Here is a 13,485-nt window from a genome sequence, read left to right on the forward strand (position 1 = left end):
TAACTTTAGACCCGCATCTGTAATATCCTAACCCTGAATCTAAACTTCAAGCCAGCTCTAATCTATATATGATCTAAACCATATAATCCTAACCCTAAACCTAACCCTAATCCTAACACTAAGCCTAACCCTAATCCTAACCCTAATCCTAAACCTTGCCTTAATCCTAATCCTAACCCTGACTCCAATCGTAACTCTGACCCTAGCCATGCATAGCCTAACATTATCCCTGAAAATGACTATAACCCTATTTTTAACCTTAACCCTAACCCCTATCCAGCACTAAATCCTAACTTTAAGCATTTTCGAACCAATGACCTTGCGAACTCATGGGCTGTTTCAGAAAAAAGAGATTTTATATAAGAATAAAGAACGTAAAAACTTTTCGATTTATTAAAGGAACATCCCGGCAATCACAACATTATGCTTTATACCGGGTGACCCAAAAAAGGTTGCATGTAGATATTTGAATATAATCTAAGTTAATGTTAACAAATATAAATATCCTTTTCATGGCATAATATATGTACCCTTTACTAATACCTCTGTGAATGTCAAGTTCACAACCTACGTACTTCGCCGCATTCCAGGCATTCCTGACCAAGCTCTTTACGTGACATAATGCTACACGATGTTTAGGGTATTTTTTATACCACCGTCATAGCCACCGTGCATTTGGCGGGGCACTTGATTGAGTAGGCCCAGCCATAACATGGCAGATGCAGTATTTTAATCTGATTAACAAAGAATAACACTTGTTCAGTTTTATTTCAAGAGATCGGTCAGAAATGTTAAAACAAACAGCAGCGATTTCAAGTCAACAAAATCTAAACAAGTCCTAAATGCAAAAGATTGTTATTCATTTCACTATGTTGATGATGACAGGAGATGCAACGTGCAGAAATGCTTTCACCAAAATGTGTTCTTCTCTAATCATTCTTTATTTGTTACCACCAAGAGTCAAGAAGCTCTAAAACTGATTTATTTTCAGTGTATAATATTTAATTTGTCATTGTGTTTCGTCTGTGTAATAAGTTCAACAATGGAAATAAGAGAAACATAAAAAGTAATAAAGAAGAAACCTGGAAATAAAGTTCTGCTTATGTTCAACTTTTGTTGTGCGATATTTTGATAGTTAGCCAATCTTGACACCCCTGTCATCTTGCGCTCATAAATTAAGTTGCCTTTAAGGTACGGAATTGAAACTTTACAAACAGTTACAGGTTGGGTTATCAGAGATGGTCGGTGCTGAGATCTTGGGAACTTGTCCAGGATTTTACGCACAGGGAGTTGGTTTCCTTGGATGGTTTCAGCAAATGCCAGGTCTGGGTTGGTGCCAGTATTCCACCGTCAGGAGAAGAAGCTGTCAGGTGATTGAACAAGAGGGTCAGGTTGTTGGTAGAAGCCCATTCCGCGAGCAAAGTCCCATCACTATTGCAGCGAGAGTAGCCCCAGTCAGTGTGCTGGCAGTTGAAGTCTCCTGCGTATACACATGGTTCTGGCTTATGAGGTAGAGATGCGTTGGTCAGGCGTACTAGAGGTGGTTTGTACACATTGATGATGTTAATGCCAAGCACTTTCACAGCGATCCATTCAGTATCAGAGTCGGGTGAGGACTGGGCCTCAAGAGACCAGTCATCTGTGTCTTGGCTGATGAAGGTTGCTAGTCCATGGTGTTTGCTTGGGATGTAGCCATGTGAACACGGCTAAAAACATTAAACGTGTTTAAGAAAAACAGTGTTAAACAAACAAAAACCAAAAAGACTAACTTGAAGAGAATCTCTGTTTTAACAATTTATTTCACATTATTTTTACAGAAATGTCCTAAAACATTAGGTACCATTGCAAGATATTCATCTTGGTTCAAAGAGCGATTTAAACCTGGACTTAAGATGTTCCTGGATGAGAAGGACATATACAACTTCGACAATTATTTCAAAATTTCCCATTATGGAATGCCATTTGGATATGCCACCGTGGACAGAAGCAGTTGAGTATAATAAGGCCATTATATTATAGGGCGGTGGATACACGCTAGGGCACGGTTGTTTGATGGGATCATTTATTAGTTTTTCAAACAAAACATCATGTAGAACCAAATTTTAGGCTTAAACAGCTAAAAGTGATATCGTGCTAATGTATACAGATGCTTTTTAGTTGTTCTCAACTTTAATTTCCCCTCTTTTATAAAATTATTTTTTAAAGCTTTTTTGGATATAAAATGTATGTATTAATGCCAAAATGTGTTACTGGAAATTACCCTTTCAAGCTTTTAATACAAAAATTTCCTTTTATTGTTTGATAAAATATGTTTATAAAATGTCCTTGTTGCTTGTTTCACCTATTCCAGCTGTTTTAATGGCGGTATTATTCACCTAACCCTTGCAAATAAAGAAATATGATTTAGGATAAATAGCGCCATCTATAGTTTGCATTTAGTTAATAATGAAGCAAATTCTATAATACATCAAACAGCCGTGAGGGTCCAGATGGGAGAAAATGCTCAAGCCAAGCTTAAAAGTTTATATAAGCATGTCCTATTATGAGGGAAAATAAAGAAGCGAATTTGAAGAAGAAGAAGGCCACTCACAGCAAATCAAGTATACAGCTCTTACACATGGTCCCGTTATTACACTGTCCATAGTGTTGTGGTCGGAGTAGCCCTCTTCTAATTAGTATTTCCAGATTGTATATCATTAGCTAGCCTAAAACATAATTAAAGAGTTTGTTTCCAAAAGGCACTAAATCCAATAGCTGCCTTATGTCACATTTTTCTGGTATATTTTTACATTTAACGATTGTAATGGATATGTTTGTAACTCTAGCTTATTCTCTAACTATTTTCAATATCATTTTGTGCCCTAAAATTCTCCAATAATCAGCCTCAGGTTTAAAAATGACTGCCATTGGACTGTGCAATTATGTTTTAAATATATGAAAAAAAACTTGTTATAACTATTCTACTGCTAATGTTCTTAGATTGGTAAGGTTCCTACTACTCTTAGGAATATCTTCAAAAAACAAATTCCACAAAGCAGCCTTTGGACTTAATGCCTTTTGGAACCAAACTCTTCAATTGTTTCCACAGTTCTTGGGTTAATAGTGAACAATCCAAACTTCATCAATGCGCCTATAACGGACTTGAGCGACAAGTGTGTTCGGTGTGCCGTAGTCGGATGTGGTGGAATCCTGAACGGATCTAATACAGGACAAGAAATTGATAGCCATGATTTCGTATTCAGGTAGGTCAAAGGTCAAATAGCTACATATCAAAATGTTCCCACCGTTACACAGATTGCGGTGGGTCAAATGTCAATAGCTATATATCAACATGTTCCCACCGTTGCACGGATGGCGGTAGGTCAAATGTCAAATAGCTACATATTGAGGGCTTAGAGCCAGATGTAGCTATGTCCACAATTAGGCTACATGTTACTCATTTCGGCAACAAATGAATGGTTAATTCTGCGCTCTATAATATATATATATATAATGTAAGTGCCTTTGGGGTATGTACATGGACACTTGCGTGACTAACCATCCTAACATATACCCCAAAGTCACTTGCATTGATTATGGAGAGCAGAATTAACCATATACATTTGTTGCCGACATGAGTAACATAGCCTAGCATAAGCTCAAGCTCAAGTTGATATAAAGGATAAAGCGTCCCAAAAGTCAGTGTATTTTCAAAATGGCGCCCAAAATGGCCGCCAAAATTGGCACCAATACTAAAAATGACTAAAAAGTCTCAAATATTAATGCTTGTTCAGTCAAATATAAAGTCAAACTTGAGACATCTTTGACCCTGAATGAAAAAAAAAAGATATAGCAAATGTTGTTTCCTCCCTATTACAAGTTTACATCACATGGGCTTTTTAATTAAGCTAAAAAGGTTAGTTTGATTCAGAAATAGTATTCATATTATGGTCATTTGTAGTGATTACCTGCATTTGGCGGTCATTTTGGGCGCCATTTTGAAAATACACTGACTTTTGGGACGTTTTATCCTTTATATCAACTTGAGTTTATGCTGGGCTCTTTAATTAAGCTAAAAATGTTAGTTTGATTCAGAAATAGTATTCATATATGATCATTTATAGTGATTACCTGCATTTGGGGGCCATTTTGGACGCCATCTTTGAAAAACCCACTTGGGCCAGTTTATATTTTTGGGAACATTCTAATTATGTTTGAGGCCTATATCCGATGCCCAGGGCCGGGAACTTGGGCCGTGGCATACACGGGGTTTGTATCGGATATTTGTCCCAGGTGGGCCAGGGAGTGGCTCATGATTTTGCCCGATGCATTAACATCGGAAAAACACGCTTCAGACGTCGGCAGGAAAACGAGTTTCTATGAATTCTGTGGGTATTTCTATTATGGAACCCACAGCTCCTCGTTTCCTTCCAGTATATTTTCCAGAATAGATGAACATACTTCCATCATCTGTAGTGAACCTCCCTTGTCCAAGCCACCACAACTCTTTTACTCCTAGGATATTAATATTATTTGCAACCATCTCCTTCTCCACAATTTCAATCTTTCCTCCTGACATACTGCGTACATTCCATGTACCAATATTTATTGGCTTCCTTAAAGGGGTGATGTTCCTTTCCTTTCTGGGACCGTCAAGAACAGGACTTCCTGTAGCAGGCTTTAATCCTGATCTGTCATCACCCACAGTTGTACTCTGAGCAGCATCTCTCTCTTCCCCAGTAGCCGTTGACGTATCTTCCGGCCTGCGGGTCGCACCTTCCGGTACTCTCGTATGCTTTTGATTTCGTACTCTCATATTTACATTCGAGGCCAAATAGTACGGCGGGTGGCCAGGTCCTTCGGTAGACAATGGTAGAGGGTCATTCCTGAGTTCTTACAGTATTAGCCTCTTCTTGAAACAAACCATCTCCCCCGGGGGGGGGGACTTCAATATGAAATGGATATAGGTGTAGGGCTGGCACTTTCGCACTAAGGTGCAAAATGTAAAAAATATGGGGTCATTGGGTGAGAGCACGATTTTTGGCATTCGGTGAGAGCAAAATGTAAAAAATATGGGGTCATTGGGTGAGACCTCGAAAATCGAATTTCTAGTTCTAAGTGGCTTCAAATTTCTTTGTTTTTTCAAAAATAAGTAACAAAATCAGTGATAAATGGAAGTTGCTGTTCAAATTGAACTTGTAAGGGTCTGTGGGTGACAGATCAAATGGAAAAATAAGGGGTCTTTGGGTGACAGAGCATGTGTTTGTAAAAATATATGGGGTCTTTGGGTGACATCGATGCTGAAAAAGGGGGTCTTAACAGCCCTACATACGCGTCACATCCAAAGTTGGAATGCCCCCCGGCATCTCCCTGGATGCCAGATGTGAGCTTTGTGTAATTGTGTTTTGTCATTGACCATACCGTTGATTCTTCCGGCGCTACACATACCTCAATACTGTTGACCATTGACGATTATTTAAACCATAGCTAGTATTCGATATTTACCCATAGCATGCTAGTCAAAGTATGAAATCAGAGAATTTGTCAATTTTTGTCCCCTGTGGAATCCAAATTTAAACATTTATATGTGTACCCTATAACTAAAGAATTGTACATCGGAGATACGTCAAACTATATGTTTGAAATCCTTAGGACGTGAGGAATACATTGGTATATGGTTTTATATATATTCAACCAACTTTGAAATTTCAACCGTTGTATAAGCGACCATTTTGGATTTATGCAAATTAGAAGCTGTTCTACTACGGGGATTTACCGGGACTTTTGATGTCTTATTTAGTATACTTTTCTGAAACGAATGATAATTAAATGGATTCTATTGCAAATAGTGGTGAGTGCTTTCATACTTTGACTAGCCTAGTAAATAACCTAAGAATCGTAGGTGCCGTTAATTTCTGCAATAGCCCACTACCCTCTCATGCAAAACCTTTCCCCAGCCACGTGTGGCCTGTTACCATAGTCATAAGACAAATCAAAATAAGAAAAAACACAAGGATTAAAGAAACCAGCACAGTCAGTACATGTCTAATTAATTTCCATTTATTTAATTGTTTATTTATTTTTGTTTCGTTTTTTTAATTTTTTTATTTGGGCTGCGTAACAGGGTAAATCATGCATTAACATCGGAAAAACACGCTTCAGATGTCGGCAGGAAAACGAGTTTCTATGAATTCTTCCCGGAATCTCAACATGTCCGGAATGTTAAGGATCCGGTAGGTTTACTATGTACCTTTAAACAAGATCATGTTCAATTATTTCACTGGCGGGGAAACAGGTGTAAAATCTTTGTAAACTGTTAGCTCTTGCAAAATGCCACTGCTCTAAAACAGCAATTGCTTTACAATCCGTCTTGACTCCCGCCAATCCGTGGAAGGGCGGTCATTATTTAGTGAAAGTTGACCTTTGACATCATATATTGAATATGTTGATTGAATTTCCTTATGATCCCATTAAGACTATACCTTTGTCTTTAAAACCACATTATGTATAAATAAAACCACATATTTGTTTATTTATTTAATTTTTATTTATTAGACTTAATCACTGATACATAAACAGGTAAATTATTATACATTAAAATATTGAAATGTATAAAAATTTAAACTTTCTAAAAAAATAATATTTCAAAAGAAAAGCGAATAGGTTGGTATAAACAGGTGTAAATTCACCTCTAGAACCATCCCATCTACATTTGTAAATGATTACAATAATAATAATAATTATTATCATTATTATTGCAGAATGCTGCTTACCTTTTTACTCCATTCAAGAAAGTAGATCTTTATTACGCCGAGAGTATGTTACGTGGCGATAATAGTAGCCGTAATTTCAGTGTTGAAGGAAAAATGAAGTAAGTAGGGTACATGTCATAATTTCTTAAAATACTTCGGACGACTTATCGTAGGGACATGATATAAAAATCCAGACCTGCCGATTTTGTATATTACATTTGGCAATAAGCACAGGCAACAAAGAGCACTAAATTAAGGGAGGACATACATACAAAGCGAACAAAACATAACCTGAAAAGCAAAAACAAGAAAAAAAGACAAACAAAAGGGCAATGGAACAAGCTAAACGCAATTATTGGAGTTATTTCAGAAATATTGCTATCCACAAAATGGCCCAATTGTTGATTTGCTTAGATCACAAACATCCATATATCCAAACATTATGATAATCACACAGGAACTGTTAAAACAAAGGGAGTGAAATTTCACATTCACGTAAAATAACTAACATTACAATAATCCGCGTAATGTATGCATTATTATAATAACGATTAGTACCAACTTTGTACTTCCATCGATTGTTTCTTTCAGGAAATTCTTCAGACCGCCGCTTCTAGATCAAAGTAGAGTCAAGATCACCCATCCAGACTTCTTTCGTTATATTTTTACACATTTCATGGACCTGAAGGGTCACAGACCAACCACTGGTACAAATGTTTCTTCTTTAAATATCAGAACGCAGAGCCATTAAGCAAATCGGCACATTTTCCAGGGTTCAGCTGAAAGGGATAGTAATCATGATAGAATCAAACAATTATGCTTCTACCGTGACTGCACGTGTTACTGTATTCGGCAGCCACTTGCCTAAGGTGCGGGTCAGCTGGCAAAAATGCTGATATAATAAAAAAAAATAGATAGAAAACCACAATGCATTGTCATTATTACGCTGTATTAAAATCGGCGTTACAAAAAACAGTAAGAACTCTACTTTTGTTAAAATCAAGTCCCACGTCTTATAATGTCAATATTTTTTTTTCGTAAAGCCTCAGCCAAGATTAGCATTGACATCAAGATAAGGTTACCCTGTAAGGGGGCATAATACATAATACTGATTGTGCTATATATTATTGCTCTATTAATTCATTATTTCTCATCATCTGTATCTTATAATTAGGTGCCTTATTAGTGTTCGCCGCCATGTATCTTTGCGATGAAGTAACTATCTATGGGTTTGGATATGATCCACGATTTACGGTGCATTACTACGACAGAAAATTTATCAACATTACACATTCACCAACTGGTGCACACGATATTGCCAACGAAAGGGAATTATGGAAAAAACTTCATTCAGAAGGTGTTATAAAGCTTTTCAAACGAGATCTTTGAAATGCTGTAAAGCGGTGTAATTTCGCTGCAATGGTGAATCATCACAATCAGATCGCATCAACTAGACCAGTTGCAGCCGAACCTGGCGCAGAACTATCTGCACTTAGATTGTAACATCCACCAATTTTTCTCCCCAAATTCCATTGGATGAAGTTTTTGATAACTAAACAACTAATCACCGATTTTTCGAAAGCAGATGGAAACCAGAGATCCCGGGGAAAACCTGTGTCAGCGAGCATGGAACCGGCATAAACCAAATGCACACACTGTCCTTGGGCACGGCCGCACAATGGTCAGGGGCAAAGGCAAAGTATGCCAAAAGTCCAAATTGGTGAATGTGAAATTTTTAACTTTTTAACTTGTTTCTAGAAAAAAAAACATCATAAAGAATATTTTTCTAGCATTATTTAATTTTTTGTGATTTCTGGTAGTGTCATTTACCCCCGTGAACATGAAAAAGTATATACAAGTTCTGCTCTTTAAGTATTCAAAGTGGCATCTTTCAAAAACGAATTGTAACTTTATCAAGCAGAATGCCACCAACTTCTTACTGCACACGATTCTTACACAGAAGTAACCAAATTAGAATAAAAATTTCAAATTGTGCTTTACGTTTTAATTTAGGAATTAAGGGCAGTCAATTTGGTCCAAAACGCTCAAAAATTAGGCTTTTTGGATACAATTAGCAGTTATAGTAAGAATTCCAATTGAATGAACGCAGCTTTTAACAGCTGCACTCGATCCAACCGCGATCGTATATTGCGTATTTCAAATTACATCGCGAACGCACGACCTTGGCTACAATGCTATCCAATCACGAGTGCGTTGGCATGGTTTGATTCACTTCCGCGTTACTCACGCACAGTCGCACACGCTGGCGTACATCGCGCAGTGTACGCAAAAATTCGTCACGCTATTGAAAGCTGAGTTTATTCAATTGGAATTCCCACTATAGTTAGGATTTCCACCGATTTCCGCCAACATTTTAATATGGACATTTTGACCAAGGTCTAACCTTTTCGTTGATACTACAGGAATTTGCGACTATTTGCAACTCTACGTCACAGTCCATGTTTAATGTATCCTATATATTTCATTTTGATTGCGCATCCACATGTTACGCATATGGTCGAATCCAACGAAAAGTGTACACGGCCTGTTCAGGGCCATAACTTTAAAGTATTTAAAAACAACTGGCTTTCGTTTTTGTATTGTGTTTATTCGCCATATATAATAAGACCCCCTTCTGTGAAAAACTTAGACACAGAGACCGAAAAACATGCTATTTTGACCCATTTTTTCAAAATATTTCTTAAGGTATTTAAAAAAAATGCATCTACGTCAGTTATGAAAAGCAGTCATTGGATTGAATCTAAATTGATTTCCTGAAAGGTGTGTATTCAGAGATTGCCTGTTCAATTTTTCACATGTTTGTACATAATTTTTTGTGATAATTTTTGAGTGGTATTTTTTTACATTACCTACGAATACAATTTTTCATAGCACTAGATATATCTTTAAAAAATGGAAATCACTAATAAATGGGCGATACAAGCATTGATATGTCCAATACTGAAATGTATTGCATTCAGACATCTTTATTATTGTGTTTAGCTGCCAGAAATTCTAAATGGCACAAAGGTAGGTTTGGTAAAAAATGTGCATTACCTCCGAATACATGTTAAAAGCTCTGTGGTTTCCACAAACTGAGAGAATAGTAAATTATATTATTTAAGCAGTAGGTGCAGGGTAATACACTCTTGAATACTACAAAGTTTCAATAGCCTGCATTTAACTATTTCTGAGATATTAACAAAATAAATAGGTAACTTTCGGTAGCCGAAACTTTCGGTAGCCGAAAGGTAACTTTCGGTAGCCGAAAGTTGCCTACAAATACAATTTGACATCATGACCCTATTGTGAAACACCGCCATTCATGGGGGATAACTATTTGGCTAGTTAGCATTTGGCTAGTTAAATTCAAAATAAATAGAGGGCGTCCTATTTTGGCTAGTTAAATGTTGGTCACCCAGGCTAGTTAACATTTTGTCCCTTAGGCTAGTTAAATATTTGTCCCTCAGGCTAGTTAAAATTTTGTCCCTGAGCTAGTTAAAATGTTGTCCCCCAGGCTAGTTAAAATTTTGTCCCTTAGGCTAGTTAAAATTTTGTTGCTCAGGCTAGTTAAATTTTAGACCCTTAGGCTAGTTAAACATTCCTCAAGCTAGTTAAATTTTGGTCTCACAGGCTAGTTAAATGTTGGCCTCAGGCTAGTTAATTTTGTGTCCATCAAGCTACCGATGGTGCTCTAAAGTCATAAATAGGCAAATTTGGCTATGAAGCAGTGTTGAAACAAAGTATTGGTTGAAATATCATCAAAATGAAAGATTTTTATTTAATAATACCCTCACCACTTACACCCCATGCTGCTCAGTAACCTGTTTATGTAATATGACCTTTCCAATTCCCTGTCCCACCCTCATTAGCATATGTTCCCCTTGGAGTTTGACCTGCCCCATCTCAGACCATGTAGTCTAGGCTACTACTAGTACTAGTCAGACCAGCACTGACCATGCTGATCTTCACCATGTCAAGACCATGCTGGCCTTACCTCAGCATTTGTGTTATCATCATATATCATGCTCAATTGTCTGGGTGGTATAAAACAATTGAAAATGTTCATCTGATTTAACTAGCCTAAGGGACAAAATTTTAACTAGACTGAGCGACTAAAATTTAACTAGCCTGAGCTAGGGACTAAAATTTAACTAGCCTGAGCTAGGGACTAAAATTTAACTAGCCTGAGCTAGGGACTAAAATTTAACTAGCCTAAGGGACACAAATTTAACTAGCCTAAGGGACAAAAAGTTAACTAGCCTCAGCGACAAAAAATTAACTAGCCTGAGGGACAAAATTTTAACTAGCTTGAGGGACTAACATTTAACTAGCCTGAGCGACAAAATTTTAACTAGCCTGGGGGGACTAAAATTTAACTAGCCTGAGCGACCAACATTTAACTAGCCAAAATAGGTCGCCCACTATTGATTTTGAATTTAACTAGCCAAATGATAACTAGCCAAATAACAAATCCCCATTCATGCCAATGCCCATATCGGTACATACAGAAGGCCCGTACGTTCGCTATCAAATCATATGTCAATGAAAGTTGCAAATTCACATACATGTCTGCCATGTAAAACTGAATACGGCTTAATTGTTGAAAAATATGTACTGAAATAGACGACGGTCTGCTCATTTGAAATAAAAATCAGATTCGAGGAAGATTAGAAGGAGGTAAATACTTGGATTTGTCAGCTGTCATGTGTGCTTCATTTTAAACGTTTCCCGACCTTCTGGTTTCTGAGTAATTTGCGTCCAAATTGATTTATTCAAACGTAACTTCTGACATTTTCGCTAAGGTTACCTACGAATACCATAGACAAAAACTACTGTTCTCATTGTCTCGTGATCTAGACAACACAGTAGTGATGGACACTGGTATAAAGCTAATTTTAGTTGCCCTCTGACTGACTCCAAGATTGACTTCACAAGTGTGTAATAACAGTTTTAAACGATTTGTGTGCAATTAAGCAAATTAAAGTTACTTTAGTGTGTTTCTTACTTCAATCCTCATTCAACCGCTGTGAACGGACATTATTAATACATGATAGGGTCTCTAGTATAAATAAACGCCCATAAAGAAAATAATACATATAAAATGCTTTATAAAATGAACATTTGATTTCGTTATCCACCAAAAGTATAATTCTTACCTACAAATACTGAAATGTTACTTACGAATACAGCATAATACATGACATGTGTAATGAAGTGTCCCTACCAATGGAAATTAATAATGTCAAAACTTGGATTTTGTTGACTTGAAATCGCTGCTGTTTGTTTTTACATTTCTAACTCTTGAATTAAAACTGAATGAGTTTTATTCTTTGTTTTAGAATAAAATACTACATCTGCCATGCTATAGCTGGACCTACTCAAGCGCCCCGCCAAATGCACGGTGGCTTTGAGCTAGGTCACGTAAAGAGCTTGGTCAGGAATGCCTAGAATGCGGGCTAAGTACGTAGGTTGTGAACTTAACATTCACAGGGGTATTAGTAGAGGGTACATAGATAATGTCACGAAAAGGATATTTATATTTTAACATTAACTTAGACTATTTTCAAAAATCTACATATTACCTTTTTTTTTGGGTGGGACACCCGCTGTGTATATTGAATTAGGGTTAGGGTTACGGTTGGGATCGGGGTTTAGGGTTAGGGTGCAGAATTAAGTATCCTGGTGTTATTCCTGAAAACATTGTAAGAATGTTATCACAGTGAAAATGTTGCAATTTGATTTAATGCTGAAATTAAATTGGGACATAAACCCAGCAAAAGCAAAATATGTATTTTTTTTTTCAACATTAAGTTTGTAAAGGGCTCACAAAGGCTGTCAGAAAACGCTAAAATTCGATTCAAGTAAAGTTCATAACGTTCTCATAACATGTTTACAATGTTTTTAATAAGGTTTAATTAAATGTTGTACATGACGTTCTTTGTAAGTTAGCATAACATTTTAGTAATGTTTGGCAGAAAATGTAATAACATTTATTGATAGTATAGTTGTTTTAAAAACCTTCTCATAATGTTTCCTAAAGTCAGCATTATAAGATATAAAAACGTTATACCACTTTGATTGGTTTGTTCGTATAACGTTTTTAACACGTTTTATGTTCAAGTGCAAGTTTAAAGAAACTCATATGAAATAATACCATGAATCAGGGTCTTATAAAAACCGCTGAAATGTTGAACCATAATAATTACAAAATATGTTCTCGTAACCAAAATGGTAGACCCATCTTAAAATGTGCATTTTGATGACATACTCATTATTAAAAGTACTTTCATCTGCTTCCACAGGTACAAAAATTCCCAAAATACCAATTTGCCTTTTAATAGACAGGTATAATTACTTTGTCAGTGAAAATTTAACCAATCAATCAAACCTCTATATTTTGAGGACGTCATACGTTTCTTAAAAGTACTTTCTTTGGGCTCTTTGGGTCCAGAAACGGCCAAAAATGTCAATTTCGAAAATTAGACAAAATATATAACATATACCGTATTCACTCGATAGTTAGCACATGTGCCTACTATCGAGGGCTTTTGAAAACGTGCAAAAACGAAAATAAAATGAACAGCGCCATCCACAAAAGTGACAAAAGTGTAAAGGGTTTTGAGCAAATCATCGATACACATAGCTATATACGAACAATTAAACCTTCAAATTTGTGTGTTAACTACATTAGCTCAGTTGGTAAAGCGACAGGCTTTGAATCATCTTAATAAGAGCGAACTGAGCAGGAGTT

General features: G+C 36.6%; 1 protein-coding gene across 1 annotated transcript; it reads left to right on the plus strand.

Annotated features, from left to right (window-relative positions):
* Positions 1 to 1,822: 1,822 nt before the first annotated feature.
* LOC140144096 (alpha-N-acetylgalactosaminide alpha-2,6-sialyltransferase 1-like) lies at positions 1,823 to 9,708 on the plus strand. The gene is made up of 6 exons (XM_072165931.1): positions 1,823 to 1,989; positions 3,089 to 3,242; positions 6,104 to 6,212; positions 6,741 to 6,850; positions 7,323 to 7,438; positions 7,906 to 9,708. The coding sequence occupies exons 1-6, from the start codon at positions 1,893 to 1,895 to the stop codon at positions 8,118 to 8,120; spliced, it is 801 nt and encodes a 266-aa protein (XP_072022032.1). The 5' UTR covers positions 1,823 to 1,892; the 3' UTR covers positions 8,121 to 9,708.
* Positions 9,709 to 13,485: the final 3,777 nt, after the last annotated feature.

The sequence above is a fragment of the Amphiura filiformis genome, unplaced genomic scaffold, assembly GCF_039555335.1.
Source record: "Amphiura filiformis unplaced genomic scaffold, Afil_fr2py scaffold_39, whole genome shotgun sequence".
Taxonomy (NCBI): Eukaryota; Metazoa; Echinodermata; class Ophiuroidea; order Amphilepidida; family Amphiuridae; genus Amphiura; species Amphiura filiformis.

What these genes read in the sequence shown, in the direction of transcription:
- LOC140144096 (XM_072165931.1), top strand. Translation starts at nt 1,893, where the DNA reads ATGTTCCTGGATGAGAAGGACATATACAACTTCGACAATTATTTCAAA. An exon ending in AGCCATGATTTCGTATTCAG is followed by an intron (nt 3,243 to 6,103) that starts GTAGGTCAAAGG and finishes GCTGCGTAACAG; the next exon opens with GGTAAATCATGCATTAACAT. An exon ending in AGTGTTGAAGGAAAAATGAA is followed by an intron (nt 6,851 to 7,322) that starts GTAAGTAGGGTA and finishes TGTTTCTTTCAG; the next exon opens with GAAATTCTTCAGACCGCCGC.